Here is a 21,096-nt window from a genome sequence, read left to right as displayed (position 1 = left end):
AGAATGAAAACTTATTCACTAATAAGATAGTTGTGTCTTACTAATAATTTGTATTATGAAATATACATTTATGAGAAATAATGTAATATTTATTTTTAGTTCATAAACAATTATAAATTAGAAAGACATCCCAAACTATAGAATATAGTACAAGTCGCATACTCTTACTATCATCAAAGTTTAACCTTGCAAAATCTAAAGTGCACAAAAAATCACTGTTATTATTACTTAACTAGTCATTAAACTAACATATATCTCAGTTAAAAAAGTTAAAATTATGCAACTTCACACCCATAAAAAAAATTGAATTTTCATACCAAATTCTTAACAATTGTGTCACTATTAATAAGGAATATAAATTTTTTCACTTGAAAGAACTATGAAGAATAAAAATATATTCAATTGAATTTTATCAAAATACCATATATATATATATAATTTAAATACAAGATATATGATTTATGTTAATAATATTATCTTCCTTGTCATTTAAATGAACAAATTTAGGATCTCTTGCCACTTTATTTCATAAAGAACTAGATAAGTCTAGAAATCTCTAAAAATATGTTCAACTTATTTATAAAATATTTTTTTCAAATTAATATCCTCTTCAAACTCCATTTAATATTAATTAATAATCTTTCTTTGTAGATTTTTTATCTTTCTTTTTCTCTTTTTAGTCATATTTATTGTAAAGATTTAGGGAAATGGTTCTCTCTCTCCCTCTCACTTATAAGATAATCATTTCTTCAAACTTTTATTTATATATATATATATATGCGTCCTTGTATTCATACTATTAATTAAGGTTAAATTTGTACTTAATAGATGGTTTTATAACTGGACAGTGTAATAACTTATGTTTTAAATAGTTTAACTACTAGTCTAATAAAATACGACTATCTTATCTATATATATTATTTTTATAAACCAGTTTATTTTAAAAATGATTTTAATTTAACTAACACACTGATGATCTGGATACTTTATAAAAAAATTCAAGTTATACTACTGCAAATACTTTAAACGTGATATAAAGTGAATATATTATCTGGTAAAATAATAAAAAAGTTAATAAAAAAGAGTGAGTGTTTAAATATTTTTAAGTTTATGAAAATTTCTTTATTCAATTTTAGTTATGGAAATTTTTATTGTTTAAGATTATGACATAATATTTATTTATTTTCATTCATAGAAATTAAGCAAAGATCTAGAAAAACTCATATCTTAGTTAACCTTAAATCCTTTAAGTTCCTGTGGTTATTTTAACCATTATCGTTAATTATAATTAGTTTAGAATAAAAAATAATATTAATTAAAATAATTAAGATGATAAGAAATAATTTAAATTCAAAGTACTTAAAAATAATTTTAGGTCTGAAATAATATTTTATTATTTTTATAGTAAATTGATAACATGTAATCTATTTTAATTTTTTAATATACTATCAATTGTGATTTCTACTATTTCTAACATTATTCTTACTTTTTATTTTAAATTTTACTTTTAGCGTAACATTTTTTTTAAATTACATTTTACTTATATGCTTATAACCTAGTTTTAATATTTTTTTCAATATAATCACTATAATTTCGAATAATTTTAATAAGATATTTTTATCAAAAACAGTAGTTTTATCAACAAAAGAATAAAATTATTAAATATGTCATATATTTTAAAATTACTATTACAACATTAACGATTTACAATCATTGCCCTTTTTCTGTTATTACATAATTAATTTTTTTAATTGTACATATATTTAATATACTTTATTATTACTCATTCTTTACCTATGAAATGAAAAATACATAATTTTTTTTTTATTTAATACAAAGTGAAAAATATACGTAATTACCTTTTAAAGATAATGATTGTTCGCAGAATAATGTAAAATTGGTGCTTGAAATATAATAAAAATTAAAATAAATTATATATAATAATTTTCTTATAAATATTTCGGTATTTTATTTTATTTTTTAACACCGAAGTAATTATAGTTAATAATAAAAATAAAAATATCAAATGTTAAAGTAACAATTATTTATACAAACAAAAACTACATACGATTATATGGAGTTAAATTTTGAGTGTTATTTTTTCATTTCTTTTCCCAATTTTCTTATATATTTCTTTTGTGAATACGCGTGTGTGCTTTTTTTCCCAATTTTCAATTAACATTCAACAAGTCTGAATTGTCAAATTCACTCACTACCTTCGCCCTTGTCCGAACCAATCCAAACCACCAAATCGGCGACCACGCCTACCGTTGTTAGCTGCTCTCTCTCTGGAAACCACAGATCCGCGGCGTAAAACCACCGCATCCGATAGTCTCCATCGATCTTCCGATAAAGTGGACCGGAGATGCCGGTTGCCGCTTCCGCCATATACTTCCTCAACCTCCGCGGAGACGTTCTCATCAACCGCCTCTATCGCGACGATGTCGGGTACTCTTGCTTCCACTTTCCTCTCTCTTTCACGTTTTCAGCGATTCGTACATAGGTTCTTTCTTCAAGTGTTACGCGCGTTTCGATCGTAGCTTGTTGAATTGTATGCAGCGATTATATCATGGTTTCGTATAAGAAACAATTGACTTAGCTAGGGTTGATTGGTGATTTTATTGCAGGGGAAATATGGTGGATGCTTTTAGGACTCATATTATGCAAACGAAGGAGCTCGGTACTTGCCCTGTGAGGCAGATTGGTGGATGCTCTTTCTTTTACATGAGGATCAGCAATGTCTACATTGTTATTGTTGTTAGCAATAACGCCAATGTGGCTTGCGCTTTCAAGTTTGTTGTTGAGGTACTCCACCACCTGTAATTTTCCTTTATCTGAGATGAAGGTTTTGTTTGGGTGCTGCTTGTGCATGACTCTCTCATATCTAGCTTATAATTTTGCCGTTTTGATTGTTGTTAATGTTTTTTAAATGATTGTTTGGTGTTACCTTCTACTCTTAGTGGAGAAGAGTGGATAAATGATGAGCCATGCCGGACTTGACTTGGGATTTGTACGAGTACTAAGGGTCATAAAAAGATCAATTAGGGTTTGACAGCGTTTATTTCTTGGTTTATACATCTACCCAGAGGATTTTTTTGTGCTACCAAAGATTTTATTTCTTGAATCACTATATTCTTCGTCTTGTAATTTTCACGTATACTTGGGGCTTGTGATCTTTTGGTTTTATATTGTTGGCGGCAGCTGAGTAGTAGTTAGATTCTGGATATGCTGGTTGTATGGCATACATTATAATAATTTGAGTGGCCTTCTACAGTTCAAGGCGGTTGACAAATTGAAATTTCTTCTCTTTATAATTGACCTTCGTCCTAAGCACGCTAGTCTATATTGCAGAAAAACATTTAATGTAACATTGATATTTTCTTTAACACTTTATAGATCTCTTTGAATGTTTTCTCTTCTCTAGAAGTTTTACTTCCTGTTGTGATTAAAAAACGATATTTTTGCTTTGTGGTGGTTGATAATTGTACTTTTTTTTCTTTACAGGCAGTTGCATTGTTCCGATCTTATTTTGGTGGAGCTTTTGACGAGGATGCAATTCGCAATAATTTTGTACTCATTTATGAGCTCCTAGATGGTATGTAATTTATACAGAGAATCACCTAGTCTTGCCTTGATAATTTTGTCTACTGTGTTATATTTTAGACTTGAAACTCAACACCAGGGTTTTAGATTGCTGATTTTTGAAACTTTCAGAAATTATAAGAGTATATCGTAGCAAAGTTACATCTGCCCAAGTGTCTTTAAGTGAGGAGTAATACATGTCAATTTTGGTACCTATTCAGAAGAGGTAGATGCTTTTGTATGATTGTGCATCTTAGATATTCAAATACATGTTAATGATATTATTTCATTTGAAATACAAATTAAATTATATAGATAACTACAATAACCATACTTTTAGCTGGGATGAATACAAAAAAAAGACACATTTATGTATAGTGACAATTGGAAAAAAGGCAAGTAACCAAAGGAAAGGATACAACTGGTTCCTTTTTCTTGATGTCTTTGGCAAACTCTAAATTCATTGTATTGGTCTGAAGTCCCAACATTTTGGGCAAAATGATTGCCATGAGTTTGATGAAAATTAGTGGGCATAAAATAAGCAATAAACTAGGTTTTTCTTTTGAATATTAGTGAACATGGTTTTGATTGTGCTAGTGCATGTGAAACTGTAATAACGCTATTGCTTGATAACTATTAGATGTGTAGCATTGTGGGTCTATTCTATATTATTGAAATGATAAACAAATATATTTTGCCAAGTCAAAATTTGTTAAGTGTTGAATTGCCAGAGTAAATTCTGTGATATAGAAAAAAATACTTGTCAATAAATAGGTGAGTGGTTATTAACAACTGGTTTTTGCAGAAATTATGGACTTTGGTTACCCACAAAATCTTTCACCAGAGATCTTAAAGCTTTATATCACACAGGAAGGAGTGCGTTCCCCATTTTCATCCAAGGTTAGCCAGCAAACACTGTTGTTGCTTGTAGCTAATATGAAGTAAGACCACGGATATGAACATGATAGGAGAAAACATGGAGATATTGACATAGTAGAAGAAGATACACGGAATACCATATAGATGTATGGAAATAATGGCAAACATAAAATAATATACTGTACACTTGCTACACATAATCAATATATATTATTGTTGCTTGCTAGTAGCTACCATGAATAAGGATATCAATATGAGAAAACAGGGAGACGTTAACATGACAAAATAAAAACAAATCTCAGATAATACCACCTAGATCTATGAATATATGCAAATACCAAAACATCAAGTGATATGCAAGGTATTTGCTCCATATTAGCAATATATTCCCTTTTTTGAAACTTCTCTGCTGTTCTTGTGACTGCCTTGATGTTATAGTTGAAAAAGATGAAAATGCACCACCTCTGTTCTTCCAAACGGGAACAGAGAATTGTCTTGGGCCAATCTGGCATCTATCGGTTGGCTGCTTAAGTTGATGATCAAATTGTTGACCTTTGTTTGGAAATTTACTGGATTATGAGTCTCATCATTGATCTGGTCTATGTTGATACTTAATACTAATCTGTCCCTGACATATGTCACCACAAGTGGAATGTTTATTCTGTCATGATGTGCTTCTTTTTTTCTAAATGCATAACATTCAAGTTAATATTGTTGCAGAATTCGAAATGTTTTGTAGTTGCTTCATATTTGTAAGGAACAAATAAACTGTTTTTTTGTACTGGAAGTTCACCTTTTTCTTCCCTGTTCCTGATTGATAAGGCATGAGTTATACCAATGGACTGCGGTGAGGTTTTCTCTTACTTCATTGATGTCATATTACTTTGAATTTTTCCCCTATGGCACTTTCCATACACCTCCTCAACATGATGTAAATTCAGCAATTATTATACTAAGAAAAAAATGATGATGCAAACTTTTAACTTGTGTCCATAAAGATGGTATCAATTCAGATTACTATTCTTCTACTGTTTTGTGCGGTGTTTATCTATCTGTATATTTTTACTTTTAACACAATATGTTTACCCGGTTGGGTTTTGTATTCCATTAAATCCTTTGCTTGCTATATTCTTTGTACATCAAACAAAAGCCCACAGACAGACCTGTTCCAAATGCAACTTTACAAGTTACTGGTGCTGTTGGTTGGCGGAGAGAAGGTCTTGTGTACAAAAAGAATGAGGTAGTGTCACATCTGTTGTTTACATACAATTATTGCTATACAGCTTGTGCTGTTGTAACATTGACCTATTGCAGGTCTTTCTGGATATTGTGGAAAGTGTAAATCTTCTTATGTCTTCAAAAGGTAGGCTGTGAATTTCATTTTTCTCCACATTGATATTTGCTAGATTGCGTGTCTCCTAACTAGTTTGTGAATTTAGGTAGTGTTCTGCGTTGTGATGTCACCGGGAAGATTCTTATGAAGTGCTTTCTTTCTGGAATGCCGGATTTAAAGTTGGGTTTGAATGACAAGATTGGTCTTGAGAAAGAAGCACAACTTAAATCCCGTCCTACTAAAAGGTAGCCTTCAGTTGCATTTATTTCCCTCTTTTAGGCGCCAATGATTTTTTTCCACTTGAAACATGTTTCTTCATGTTCTCCTGATGTTAGCATTGGAAATGATTTGTTTTAGAAGGGGTGCCTGTATTCTTGTTTTCCCATTATAGTTCCTATCCTGTATGCTGTACTTAGAAAGTGTATTTTATCCTCCTGTTTGGTCTTTCACTATTCTAATGACTTCCCCCCCTCTTATAAACAAATCTATGTTGCAGTGGTAAAAGTATTGAGCTTGATGATGTCACTTTCCATCAATGTGTAAATCTGACAAGGTTCAACTCAGAGAAGACCGTTAGTTTTGTACCACCTGATGGTGAATTTGAACTAATGAAGTAGGTTTTTTTTCTTCTTTCAATCCTATCTCTTGCTATCTAATTTCTTAAATCAACAGCAAATATGCTCCTTATTGTTTGTAATTTCGTCTTTGTCGTTCAAACTTATCTTGTTTAACCATTAATGGTGCTAGCATTGTCATTGGTTTGTGTTTAATATCAGCTAATACAATTTATATGCAGGTATCGTATAACTGAGGGAGTTAATCTTCCTTTTAAAGTATTGCCAACCATCAAGGAACTTGGTCGATCACGAATAGAAGTGAACGTTAAGGTTTGAAAATTTTCATTTGGATGTCCATATTGTTGGTGATATGCCATCCTCCACTTGTTCATTTATTTTTTCAGTACATGTTTTTCAGGTAAAGAGTGTGTTTGGTGCAAAAATGTTTGCACTTGGGGTTGTAGTCAAGATTCCTGTGCCAAAACAAACGGCAAAAACAAATTTCACAGTTACATCTGGCCGAGCAAAATACAACGCCTCTGTTGACTCTTTGGTTTGGAAGTAAGTGTCTTCATGTGATTATTATTTGAACTATAAATTCCAATTATTTTTAAACTTATTGGTGGGTATCATTTATTATTCTTTTAGGCCAAAAGCCACAGTGTATCCATATATGAATCAATTGTTACTCTTCCCCTCCCCACTCCTTTTCCTTTTATACTCTAGTTTTTAGTGTTTTACATTTTCAATATAATAGCCATTCTCATGTCATTATTGCTTGCTTTTTCTTTATTTATAGGATTAGAAAATTCCCTGGGCAAACTGAGTCAACCTTAAGTGCAGAGGTTGAACTTATTTCCACAACAACAGAAAAGAAATCTTGGACTAGACCACCAATTCAGATGGAGTTTCAGGTGTGTTGTTCAATCATCAGTGGTTGTTTCAGTAATTTCTAATTTCTTTAGTTTAGATGTTGCTTTTAAATTTAATTTTTGGAACTTTGACATGCTGTGATTTTGGTTTATCTTTGCCATAATATTTCTGATTCATAAACAAAATAAAGGGTCCGCTTTTGTCTGTCTCGGAAGAAATTATCGCAATTAGACGCTGAATTACAATCAGGTTCCTTCGCCAGATGTTGTCTAACTGTGTGGATTTAACATAACCATTTATTTGTTTTAAATTTCCTTTCACCCCTCCCCCCTTTTAGCCATGCTTGACGAGACGTATTGATCCTTTGCTGTTGGCTTAAATTTTTGAGAAAATGATCATTTTCACTTCTGGAGCAGTCTTTCCAAACTTTCACTTATACGTACTTGTTCTCTTGAGACAGGTTCCCATGTTCACAGCGTCTGGTTTACGTGTCCGTTTCCTCAAGGTATCCATCCTGACCTACCCTACCCTTTTTTCGTGCATCCTCTCACTTCTAGGTGGTTCTATATCTTCTTTATTTACTCCCTGCAGGTGTGGGAGAAGAGCGGGTACAATACCGTTGAGTGGGTTCGTTATATTACAAAAGCAGGATCCTACGAGATTAGGTGCTAGACACAATTGGCGTTGCTGGGTGGAGATTAAAGCAAAATCCGAAATAAGGCGCAGTTTAGGCAAGTTATCCAAGTTTCTTATCTAGTATTAAAGATGTAATGAAAGGTTCAGGCTTTACTCAATTTGCTGTCAGTATGATTCTTTGTGTGAAAATCAGTTTTAATATTTTTGTTCCAAAAGGCCAGCTTGTCATGAGAACCCTGAAATTGATTGTTCGCTCTCGTACCTTTGTATTTTCTTATATTTTTTTATAAGCATTGATTTGTTGTAATGATAATTTTATCGAGTGATGATCAATTGCATTATTTCATCTTGGAGCTGATTATAGGATTTTATGTGCTCAATATTTCAAGGAAATTAACATTGAAATGACATGCTAACTTAATTTTCGCAGAGGGAGTGAACCAAAAAAGAGGACGAAAATCAAGTCTCCTAAAGTTCTGTTCATTAACTTTTAAAAAGAAATCTAAATATATTTTTTCTTTAATCTGAATCCCTTCTCAGTCCGATCGCGCACTGTTATTCTTGACTAGCAGCTGGTAGAATTACATTTTGAGTAATTTTTAAAATTATTTTCAGTTCAGTTAAAACACAAGTGCTAGACTAGATTGTTTGAAGCCGGTGAGATTATGGAGAGTATGATACACAGTGCATAATGGCCATAATAGGGTGTTTCTTCCTGCACTCCATTAAAGTCATTATCTGTTATTACATAATAGGGTGTTTCTTCATGTACTCCATTAAAGTTCTTTCCCTATCTCATCAAATAGGTGAAATATATTCAAATATCTCATATACTTCACTCTCCTCTCATTCTGGACAGCTTTCTTCGAAATATATTTTGGAAATACATTTTATAATATGATACGTTATAAAAAATTGATTCTGATTTTTTTTTCAGAAATAGTTTCTTTCTTAAAAACGTTTTCTGGAATGAATTCAAAAAGAAATGTTTAAAAAAAAAAGCTTCCAAAAAAGATAGTCTGGAAGTCATTTAAAAAAAGGGTAAAATAGCCCTTTTCTTGTAAATTAATGGGTGCATAAAGAGTTTTGATAGGTTGCAACAAGAAACATCCTACATAAAATCATTTATTCATTCCTCTCTGGCTATTTCTTCATGCTATCATTTTCCTACACCTTACACCTCCATATGTTCTTACTTCTAAAAGTTGTTATTATATTTCAAAACCTTCTGTAAAAATATTAAACTATAACTAGTTTACATTTTGAATTACATTTGGAGATCTTTCTCCAGTTATTTAAAAAAAAATATTTCGATTACATAATTTAAAAACTATTTTTACATCTAGAATTAGCTTCTATATTATGTAATTTAATATATATATATATATATATATATATATATTTAAAAAAAATTGTTTCCAGATTTTATAAATCTGGAAAATATTTTCAAATTTGAAAATATCTTTTAGATCATGTAATTTAAAATACTTTTAGAAAAAAAAAAGGAAAGACATTTAAATTAGTGATAGTGGAAGTTCTTAGGGTGCTGGGTGAGATAAAATGAAAGAACAAAAAAAATCAAAAAGGTGTGTGAGATTTTAAAGATTAATTTATTTTTCATTGAAGAAAAAAAAATTCACATTTATATAGATGACAAAATGTGACAAAATTTTCACATTTATCTATGTTGTTCTGTTGAGTCAAGTTAAATTGACTTAAATTGTGTCCAAATCTAGATTTGATCAAACCTAAACAATTATAACCTAATCAAATTTAATTTTAAAATTTATATTCTAACCTAAGATAGTAATATAAATTCATGTTTAACAATAAGATGGAAACAATTCTTTCTCATTTTTATACCTTTATTCGTACTTATATCTTTATTCGTACTTATATAATAAGAAAATGATAATTTTACTTTCATCTTCATCTTCGATTTCAACTACTATCGCAACAACTTTTCACCTTCAATACCACTATCATAGCAACTCCCACCTCCAACATCAATATACTTTTCCTTATTGACGATTTCAACTACTATTGTAACAACTTTTCACCTCCAATACCACTATCATAGCAACTCCCACCTCCAACACCAATACTACAACAACTTCCATCTCCAAATGTTAACGTTATAACATGTTATCTAATCATAAAAAATTAATTTATAAATTACACACAATTTAAAATACATTTTTTTAATTCTTAACGCAATTCAAAATACAAAAATTGTATATTCTATAAAAAAAATTGTATATTCAATTAGATAAAGTATAATAAAATACATTTAGCAATTTGAATTACACGAAGTATAATAAAATGTATTTTGAATTATAAAATTTGAAATGCAAATTTTACATTTCAAATTGTAGAATATAAAATTTATAATTCAAATACTAAATCTAAAATATTTTATAATTCAAAATTTATATTTGAATTGTAGAATTTCTAAATTGTTGAATTTCAAATTAAATAATTTACTAGAATATTCTATAACTTATAATGTAAATTATAATTTATATTTAAATTGTACGGTTTAAAATATAAATTTTGAAATTGAATAATTTATATTTGAATTGTAGAATTTTGTATTTTACATTGTTCAATTTCAAATGTAGAATACAACATTTATAGTTTAAATTCTAAATCTAAAATATTCTATAATTCATAATATAAACTATAATTTATATTTTAATAATTTATATTTAAAATGTAGAATTTAAAATATAAATTTGCATTCTAGATTGTTGAATTCAAAATGCATAAAGTTTAGTAATATTGGATCAAACTCTAAATTCAGAACTAAGTCACTATAAGATGGATTAGTAATATTGGATCATCCTAAGTGGACCCAATTCAAGGGCAGTTGCTTCCTCTACCTATGCAAATATAGACATGCATCCCCTCAAATGTCTGAAATGTCATAATTAATCTTATGGATTTTCAAATTTAACCTCAGATTTTTTTTCTCCCTTCTCCTCTTTCCCCTGGTTTCCCCCAACCTTTGCCGCTAACGACTGTCGTTTAATCCAAAATTTAACATACGATTTTATTCCAAAAATGGTTTTTCAAAAAACAAATTCAACATAATTATTCCAGAAATATGGTTCTGGAAATGTGAATTTTCCAATCCGAAACTCTAGTTCAATACTTCCAAAATGATCTTTCCAGATTGTAAAATTACGCTTCTAAAAACATGAATCTGGAAATACATTTCGTACCTCCCACACCTATCAATCTGGAAATACACTTCGTAATGAAAATATAAAAAAATAAAAAATTATTTTAAATATAAACAAAATACAAAATGTTGTAGAGTGAAGCATCCATACACTTCGTAATGAAAATATAAAAAAATACAAAATTATTTTAAATATAAACAAAATACAAAATGTTGTAGAGTGAAGCATCCATGTCGATGAGGGGTGCACTTAGAAATTGATAGGGTAAGTAAAGTTTAGTAGTTTGGGTCAAACGTCAAACTCCAAGATCGAGGAGAATCTAGATTTTGAGTCAATAAATATAATTCAAATTTAAATCTAATTTAAAAATTAAATAAACTAAATTTTTAATCTAATTTAAATTAAAAAATTCAATTTAATTTCATCTCACTGAATTTTAAATCTTATATATTATATTGAATTTATATTTGAATTGAATTTAGATTGATTTTTTATAACTCCAAACCCTTAACATTTAAGATTGGACTCGAATCTCTGATCTAGATTTAGATTGAATTTTAAAAAATCCAACCCGTTTAAAATTGGGACTGAAATTGTGCACTGATAAGTACATTGTCATGTTTAACTAGTCTTTCGTTTGAGTTTTAGCTCATGTCTTAAGTTTTCAGCTTAAACTTAAAAATGTAATTAATCTTTTTTTATTTAAGTTTTAAACTAGTTAAGAGCGGTCGTTTACACGACCATCTAGTCATTAATCAGTTTCAAACTGTCGTATAATGTAGATGTTCGAAAATTCGTTAATCCTTTGGGCAACCACGTTTAAAAAATAAATGCCCAAAAATTATACACACATTAACAAAGAAATCTATAATTTCTCCCGTAATAAGTAACACTCATTATATTAATAATATAATTAAATAATTACTCATTTAAAAGAAATAATATTAATAATAAAAATAATTAATTATAGGTAGGTAAAAAACAGAACAACCAAATTCAAGGTCTAGCAGAAAGGGCCTCTAGGAGAAAGGTCTCTCTTGAGAAATTTATTGAAAATAAAGAAGTCAAATTTAAGATATAAAGGCACTGGAATTTTGAAGATTGTTGAATTCTCAAAAGTTGGAACATAATACAAGTGATATAAAGGCATTAGAAATATATGCGAGAGAAGAGGTATGAGACCTAAACACAGATCTATATATGTTTGTTTCTGGGTAGGTTTCCTCCAAGTGGATGAGATGGATAAGTGGCTCCGGGCATGGGAACGGCCCCAGGAGCGTGGTAATGAGTCTGATGAGTTCCTACTAAGGGATGCTCAAGCTTCTCTGCAGCATGCCTACCTTTAGCTTCATGCAGTTCCATCTTTGCTTTCGCTTCGTTTGCCCTTGCGCGCTCATGGGCTATCACTCTCTCCTCTTCTGTTCTTGCCGTAGCCTTTTCCGCCTGCACATTTCATTTCTCATCACTCCTAACTTTTTCCTATATATATCAACTTTCACAACCATTTTCCGTTATTCAATGCATTGTATCAGGGAACAAAGTATAGAGATGGAAAACCTGAAAAGCATACCTTCTCGTCTATCTTGGCTTTGTAGACGTCGACTTGTTCCTTGGCAGCACTGGCCATGTTTTTCAGCTTCTCCTTCGAGGATTGCATCGCTCTTCTTCTTCTTCTTCTTCTTCTCTGTCACACTTTCTTATCTTTCTGTATTATGAATTCACAAGTTCAAGTGTTGATGGAGGAGGGTTTATTTGTATGGGAAAGTAAGGGGCATGACATGGTAGCCAGCGTGATACTTGTCCAACATGCAGAGCTATTCCTATCCACATGCTGCCACGTTCACACAAAAAAACATTATATATATGGCTTATCTGTTACCGACTTAACCTACCACTATCCGATAGAGTGAAACTAATAGAAGGCACAAAGGAATACCTTAACTCATACGGGAAAGTTCTAAATTTAATTATTTTAAAAAGTTTAAATTCTGAATACTATATTTTTTTTATTGATAATAAGCCATAAATAAATATGAGGCTTTTTTCCACAATGGGGCTTTTGTTTTGATTTTTTTATTAAAATGGGGTCCGTTTCAAAAAAATTACAAAAATGGAGCAAGTCGTGCCAACTTAGCACGATTTCATATGCAGAAGTCGTGTCAATTTGGGACGACTTTCTCCACGTTATTTTTTTTTTATATTGAGTAGTGAGTTGTGTAATATTTTAAATTAATTTGATACATAATTTTTTAAGGGTGTTAATTTTGAGCAATAAAAAAATTAGATAATCGTGTATGGATCATGATTAATATATTTATTTGAGAAGTGTTATTGTATTTGGAAAATAAATAGAGAATTATTTTTGTGGATGATTCAATTCCAAATAAGCGATTGTGACAATAGAAACAATTGTTCGCACAGACAGGTTTAATAATAAAATTCAATTCCAAGTTTGATTATTAATTTCCTAATTTTCTTTACCTATGTATTTATTCTTTCATAAAAAAATTATTTATCAATTTAATTTCAAATATTACATAACTTATAATTTTAATTATAATTAAATAATTATAATATATATTTATTTTAAAAAAATAAAAAAATATGACGTGGATAAAGTCGTGTCAAATTGGCACGACTTCATGTTGACGTGTCAAAGTCGCGCCAATTTGGCACGACTTCCACATATGAAGTCGTGTCAAGTTGACACGACTTACCCTATTTTTGTAATTTTTTTGAAACGGACCTCATTTTGGTAAAAAAGGAAAAAAAATAGCCCCCCAATGGGAAAAGAACCTAAATATGAATCACTTTAGGTGATTCAACCCTTATAGAATAACTCATTCATAAATTTTATCACAAGTGTTACTCCAAATTATGACAAAATAGATCTCTCCCAACTAATCCAGAGAAAGACATCTATAAAAAATAAGTATGAATGAATACATCATAAAATCATCCTCATACAAATCAACAGTTCTACTATTTCATTCATAAAAAATATTTAAACTATTTCCCTTAATTTGACTATTTCTATTTAAAGTTTAGCATGCATAGTATATAGTTTCAATTGTTATCTCCATGAAAAAAAAATTGTTAGTTGTTAATTGCTTTTACGATAAAAAAAAAAAATTAGGCTGTCAAGGAAATAGGATAGTTGAAGTATGCAAAACGGTAAGATGTATTTTAGGTTGATCAGTTAGGAATTAAAGCAAACAAATAGGGTAAATGGTATTATAATACATTTTTAGATGAGACTAACACAAAATTTACGTACTCATTATTCATTTTTTAAAGGTGAATTAAGTTAAGTATTAAGTTAAATACTCTTTATCAGTTTCTCACTTCATAAATGTTTTAAATCAATTTATACATAAATAGTTTAATTGTCATCTGTTTGTATACATCGATGTATACAAATAATTTATTTGCTATTGATTTGTACACATAAATATTATAAATATTTATATACAGTTTAATTGTTTTTGCATCAAATTTTATGTGATAAAGTTTAACAAATTTTAAAAAAACAAAGCAAAGAAACATTACCACTAGACAAATTCTTGGTCTTATGATTTTTATAAATTATATTAATAATAATAATATAAATTATATTAATAATAATAATATAAATTATATTAATAATAATAATAATAATATAAATTATATTAATAATAATAAAAAATATATTAATAATAATAATATTATATTTATATTATTAATAATAATAAGTATAATAAAAATCATATTAAAAAAAAATTCTGTTGGTGTAATGTAAAGTTTCTTTAGTAATTGAAAAAATATAATTCGTGATTTTCTTGGATTGATTTTTATATGTTTTGGAATATAAAAATATAATCTTATAACTATGATTATCATAACATAACTTTACTTTCCAAATATTCAATCTTAAAAATAATAAAATGATAAAAGGAGTTATAGTCTTTCTCTTGACTAAAGGATGCCAAAAGAAACGCGAGAGAAACAATACATTGGGTAGTAATGTGGATTATCATTCTAAAATTACCCTTACTATATTTAAAACTAAATTAGTTCAATAGCTTGATGAAAATTATATGCCTTTAAATTTAAATATTTTTTGTAAGAAAAATTAAGAGTAATTTTGAAAAATAGCAATTAATGTATGATTTATAGGAATTTTTTTTAAAGATTCTTATAGATTGTGAATCAGATTCAATTCTATAGAAAAATATTTTTAAATACTATAAGCTATAATATTTTGATGTAATTTTACCTAATGCACTATTATAGTGAAAATTTAAAATATTATTTAACTGTTGCGTACTCAAGGGTGTACTTTTAAAACGTCGGCTTAAACAGTGGTGAAGCCCATGGAGGAGTATTGATGACCGTACACGTGTTAAGATTTGGTTGGAAGAGAATCTAACAGTTGGTGGAGAACGCGCGTATGGTTCCTCGCCTCACTCTCTCTCTCGTTATCCCGTCACCCTGTCCGTGAGTGCTGCCTCACCTCACCTCCAAGAAGAAGAAGAAAGAGATGGCACTTCCCCTTCTTCCGATTCCCGGCATTCCACTTCCCAAGCAACAACAATCATTCCCTTCCACTATCCGCCGCAGAGCCACCACGGTGACGGCGGAGCTCCAGACGGCGGTTGCGCGCACCGGTGGAATCGATTACCAGTTTCCGTCTGTTGGTGCTCCCACTCATAAGGTCACAGTCCATGACAGACAAAGAGGAATCGTTCACGAGTTTGTCGTACCTGAGGTACCATCTTTCACATTCTACCTTTTCCCTCGATGTGATAACCTCCTTCTCTTCCATTCTCTGTTGCAACTGCATGCAATTAATATTTTATCTTATTCTCTTTTCCTATCATTGTTGAATATTGATTTCTGTTTCTGTGATTCAACGGAAAGAAATTAACTATTCCTGTTTTTTTTTTTTTTATAATATTTTGAAGATTTACATGTGATTGTTACTGTGATTTATGAAATGCAGGACCAGTATATATTACATACTGCTGAGGCCCAGAATATTACCCTTCCGTTTGCCTGCAGGCATGGTACTTGCTTTTATCCAATTTGTTTTTAGAGAATGTTGAAAATAGGCCTAAATATCTATAGTTTGGAAATGGATAATTTATCTTTTTTTTAGGAATTTGTTATTCAGGTTTAAAATCTCTGGAGGTTTTTTATGATTAATATTATTATTTTGTTTTTAAATCTTTAGGATGCTGTTTAAATTTAAATGTTAAGATTAGGATATTGTTACTGTTTGAATTTTGAATTACACTTTAGCTCTAAATACAGAATATAGGAATTAAATTCTGCATGATGTATCTCCTCTGTTTTTGAAAAAAAATCTTCACAGAAATCCTAATAAAAAATTCACACTTGCACACTCATTCATTGCTATGTTATCTTGTATTTTGCTGCTTCATTGCACATGTACCGATGTTCTTAGGCGGTGGATTCTCTAGTTATCTTAGTGTTAATATTGCACCATTATCATCTGATAGAATTGGAATAGAAGATTTTTAGATTTGTGGAGTTTCATTATCTTGACTATGTTTAAGATATACACAACCCAGTTATGTAAAACAGGGATGTTATTAGTGCCAAATTTGACATTTTTACCATACCCTTTGGGAGACGATATACTTTTCAAACTAGTTACCATTAAATCTGTAAGTGCGTGTTAGGGTCCGTGAACTCTTCATAAACATTTATAGGAGAGAAAAACAAGAAAAAAAATAAAATAGATTTTTCTGTAAGTTAAAATTAACTTATGCGTATGTTAAAAATTAAAATTTAGAGAAACTACATAAAAGAGCTTTTACAAATTAGGTTATTCATAAAACTAATCTTAGTTTATGGAGAAACTATTTTTTCTTAATTTTTTTTAAAGTGTTTATGGAGAAACTTGTCCAAAGAGTTCCTTAGCCTTTCGTAAGGTTTTTGGAAGTCACTGGACGAATTATACATTCCTATTATCTATATTATTACCAATAGCCATTGCTGACGGTAGATTCCGTTTTTTCGTGGGTTTTATTTACTTTAAACTAGTGTGATGTTTTGTTTTCCTCATATTGGGAGCAAAGAAAATATGGTAATTGTTTAATTCTGGTGAAGTTTGTCTTTGTAGATGAATTATTGACACTTGTTCTCTCTGCTGTTTCTATTGCCGTCGTGATTGAAATCTGTTGGATTTGTGATGCTATTTCTTGCTACCTGATCATGTTTGGTTCTTTGAAACCTTTTATTGCAGGATGTTGTACTAGCTGTGCTGTACGTATAAAGAATGGACAGATCAGGCAACCAGAGGCACTTGGGATATCTGCCGAATTGAAAGACCAGGCACGTGTTCCTCATCTATACTCATGTTTATGATTTTTTTTAATTACACGCTTGAATTGGTAATTTCAACCTGTTAAGTACCAATTCTCAATTTTTTCTCAACTCTATCTCTATTGTATCATTGTAATTTGCAAGTTTGTAAATGTAACTAGAGTTGAGGAGGATGATTGGTGGTTTAGAACCAATATGCTTGTTCAAGTTTTCAGACGCCAGCACCAAAAGACATGTGAATAACTTTACCTTCTTCCCTTAGCAAATAAGAAGACATTGAAAGTTTTATCTTTTTTCAGTGTCAATGCACAACTTGTAATTATGATTCATGACCAAAATAAAAATCAACTTTAATTACTAACAATGAAACACTGTACATACACAAACTATATATTAACCTGGACATAAATATTTGCACTACAACTTTCAGAAAAGCCAAAAAAATAGAAATACGACTCTTTTGGTTCGTTCCTGTAATGTTAAGAACAATGAGATTGACTTATTCAAAATAAGGGTTTAAGTTAAAACTTATAAGTACAACTATTTGACTCTTCTTTCTAGTATATTCCTTCTGTGATTGAATTCGTAGTTTACATTTTATTTTCTTGGTCGGTGTTTCTATTCCAGAGCCCTCGCTCAAATGAATATATTTAATTATATACATATACATACAACAGAACATATTCCAGCTTATGGGTTCCATGGTCTTTTACTGCTATATTGGGCAAGTATGTGATGTTTTAATTGCATTTCAGGGTTATGCACTTCTTTGTGTGGGCTTCCCAACCTCTGATGTTGAAGTGGAAACTCAAGATGAAGATGAGGTAATGAACAAGACTATCGTAGTTTGAAGCATTTTGTGATATCTGCTTGAGGTAGATGCCGATCACATAAAACTATGTGTTAGAGATATTTTCTTAAGCAGAAATATAGAACACCACCTTCAGCATTGTAATGCTTATATAAGAGATCTGGCCAATGAGTTGTGAGCAAACTCATATAAGAGACTAAGACACCATCTTCAACCCAAAATCTTAAATAATAGGTTTGTGAGTCTTTCTAGTTATTTGTTCATCTTACTAATTTTTACCCAATGGGATTTCCAGCTCAACTTGAATTCCCAACAATCGTCCCTTCAAGTGTGAGTCCTGTCCATTCAGCATAACCTTCTCATTTTCCTCAACATTCTCTTCCTTATTTTCCCTCTCCTTAATTCCATTTGTGACACTATGGGGAGATGGCTTTTTATTTTGATAGATTAAAAATTGGAATCAACTGCAAAGATGTCTATATCTCTATGGTTCTTTTCTATCTATCTATTTGTTGTGCACCAGTTACCACAATCAAAGGTTTTCCTTTTTTATCTTTTCCGGTCTACCCACTACTGGTTCACCATATTTTATCTTCCAGAAAACTTTTCACTTGTTTTTTTAGTATGTTCATATTAAATCATCATCTTTGCTGAAGTTCTTCTATGCCATGATATTGTTTTTGTAATCTTGGCATATAAGGGAGAGAGTGAGAATAGTGACATGTGCTGACCTCTATGCTGGTGTTTGTTAGGTCGCTATATTTCACCATCATTTCATTGATAGATTATTTTCCATGAGAATTATTCCAAGGGTGACTTTTCCCATTTACTATCATTTCATTGGTGACTTAATGTTGTTTATGAATTTTGACTTATAATTCCTAGATCTAATTTCCAATTTTATTGGGTCTCTTAAATTATCTTCTCAACTAACGAATGGCTGATGGTCCAACTGGAACTAGAGTTGGATCCCTTAAGAGACATCTTAGGCTCGAGCCTTGGTCCTTTGTTGATTGAAAAAATATGATATGGAGGAGAGACCCCTTTAAAGGTGGTTAGCTAGATTCTTGTACAGAGATTAGTTATCAGCCAATCCAGTTGATAGTTTGTATCAATGTTGTCATGAGGCAAAAAGTTATCATGTTTGAAGCCACCAAATTCTATTCTTGAACTTGGAGAAGCTTTCTTGTTATGTATGATCCCCTGGGAAAAGTGTTGTTGATTCTGGTCAATTATTAGATTCAATTAGGAGTTATTGTAAATTTGTAATTTATTCTGATTTAGGAACTATTGTAACACATGCTTTTTAGGATCCTAATTCTTTCCTTATTTAGCTATGGTGTTTATTTTCTTTACTTAGTGTATTATAGACATATTCTATCCAGATTGTACATATCAAAGGGTTGGTCCTAAAATAATTTCGAAAGATACACAAACTTGCTTATTATTGGTCCCTAGCACCTATTGTAATGGAAGTTAGTGAACTCCGTCCACTTTTTCGTTGGGCAATTAATTTCATCTTTTAGCATGCTAAGAAATTTATGCTGAGCCTCTTTCCATGAAAGTCTTTTCTTCTTTGATATATAATAATCTTTCTTCAGGTGTATGATCATACTAATAGTCTTGTTGAGTTATCTCTCTACCAGTGTTCATCTCTTTTGCACCTCTAGCATCTTTTGAGTTTTTTTTTTTATGTTTTGTTGAGAAAGCTTTATATTTTTATTATTTGCAATAAGCTTAAACCGCGAGGAAGTGTTAGAATATTCACAAAATGTTTCACAACATATTGCTTGTCTCTTTGGACATTTTAGAATATCTCAATTCTTTAAAATATGCTTTGAATCAATTAGTTGTCTACTGCAGTAGAGGCTTGGACTTGTAGTCACTAGTACTAAACCTAATTGTTAGTATGACCAGAACTTTTGGTTCGTATTTTGTATCCTATCACAATACCGACTATCAATCTAGAACCCTAATATTTAGTGTTCTATTCCCTCATTTCCTTTATTTTTTTATTCTCTTAATCTCAACCAATCATAGAATGTGTAATTTTCTCATAAAGTGCTTTTGAGGCTAAATAAAGTTGCCGTGATTGTTGTCATTTATTGGATTTGTGAGATAAGAATATTTTTGTTGTAATAATTTGTTATTTAATACTGGTAATGAGTTTAATAAATCCTGGGCACATACAGGTATATTGGCTTCAATTTGGACGTTATTTTGCTCGAGGACCAGTGGTAAATTCTGTTTGCAACCTTTTTTTTTTTCTGGAATGAGATGGCTCATTGCCTTTGATTATGTGACTTTTAACCTGGAAACTTTTTACAGGAAAGAGATGACTATGCCTTGGAGTTGGCCATGGCTGATGAGTAAGCAATGTAAAAATCTGACGATTAGTGGAGCAAAGAATGTGAATATTTGGTTTCTCCTTCTTTTCTCCTTTTTCTTTTTCATGTTTCTACTGTGGTCTTGTCTTGGTTTATTTGCCCCCTTATATATACATACTCCACTGCCCCTAATTTTTGTCTTGAAATTGAAGATAGTTGATTTAGTTAGTCCAATGATTTTTCTCTCGTCAACTAAATAGTGTTAGACAAGTTAACGTGGCATGTTAAGTGTATCAATGGCTTTCTTGAGGACGAGGTTAAAATGACATTTGAAGAGGTTAAAATGACATTTGAAATACATGTGATTATATGTGGTAGGAATTAAAATTATATCTGAAATACATTTGATTACGCTTTTCACTACTATTTTCTCTTTTCATCGTATTCCTCTCCCATGCACTCTTCCGTTTGTTACTATGCAACCCCAAGAAAGATCAAGGCTTTTGCAATTTTTGGACCATCATCTTTATCTCCATTAGGTACTATTATTTTGGTTTGAAAGTTGAAGTGCGGTGCTCCTTGG

At 30.5% G+C, this 21,096-nt stretch overlaps 3 protein-coding genes across 3 annotated transcripts; 2 read left to right on the top strand and 1 right to left on the bottom strand.

Annotated features, from left to right (window-relative positions):
* Positions 1-2,112: 2,112 nt before the first annotated feature.
* On the top strand, positions 2,113-8,206 carry LOC137808177 (AP-2 complex subunit mu). The gene is made up of 13 exons (XM_068609155.1): positions 2,113-2,448; positions 2,628-2,805; positions 3,505-3,595; positions 4,388-4,482; positions 5,612-5,701; positions 5,776-5,824; positions 5,901-6,039; positions 6,291-6,407; positions 6,591-6,681; positions 6,770-6,912; positions 7,151-7,265; positions 7,685-7,729; positions 7,816-8,206. The coding sequence occupies exons 1-13, from the start codon at positions 2,366-2,368 to the stop codon at positions 7,894-7,896; spliced, it is 1,317 nt and encodes a 438-aa protein (XP_068465256.1). The 5' UTR covers positions 2,113-2,365; the 3' UTR covers positions 7,897-8,206.
* Positions 8,207-12,090: 3,884 nt separating this feature from the next.
* Positions 12,091-12,780, bottom strand: LOC137805952 (late embryogenesis abundant protein 18-like). The gene is made up of 2 exons (XM_068605830.1): positions 12,616-12,780; positions 12,091-12,488 (listed from the first exon to the last, which is right to left on the bottom strand). Exons 1-2 carry the CDS (start codon positions 12,700-12,702, stop codon positions 12,240-12,242), a joined length of 336 nt encoding a protein of 111 aa, XP_068461931.1. The 5' UTR covers positions 12,703-12,780; the 3' UTR covers positions 12,091-12,239.
* A 2,587-nt stretch (positions 12,781-15,367) lies between these two features.
* LOC137808179 (ferredoxin C 2, chloroplastic) lies at positions 15,368-20,747 on the top strand. Its single transcript, XM_068609160.1, has 6 exons — positions 15,368-15,792; positions 16,027-16,090; positions 17,296-17,384; positions 18,131-18,199; positions 20,379-20,423; positions 20,515-20,747. The coding sequence occupies exons 1-6, from the start codon at positions 15,565-15,567 to the stop codon at positions 20,557-20,559; spliced, it is 540 nt and encodes a 179-aa protein (XP_068465261.1). The 5' UTR covers positions 15,368-15,564; the 3' UTR covers positions 20,560-20,747.
* Positions 20,748-21,096: the final 349 nt, after the last annotated feature.

The sequence above is a fragment of the Phaseolus vulgaris genome, chromosome 3 (genome assembly GCF_000499845.2).
Source record: "Phaseolus vulgaris cultivar G19833 chromosome 3, P. vulgaris v2.0, whole genome shotgun sequence".
Classification (NCBI taxonomy): domain Eukaryota; kingdom Viridiplantae; phylum Streptophyta; class Magnoliopsida; order Fabales; family Fabaceae; genus Phaseolus; species Phaseolus vulgaris.
The sequence above is the reverse complement of the archived record's forward strand: the minus strand, read 5'-3'. Positions and strand labels throughout refer to the sequence as shown.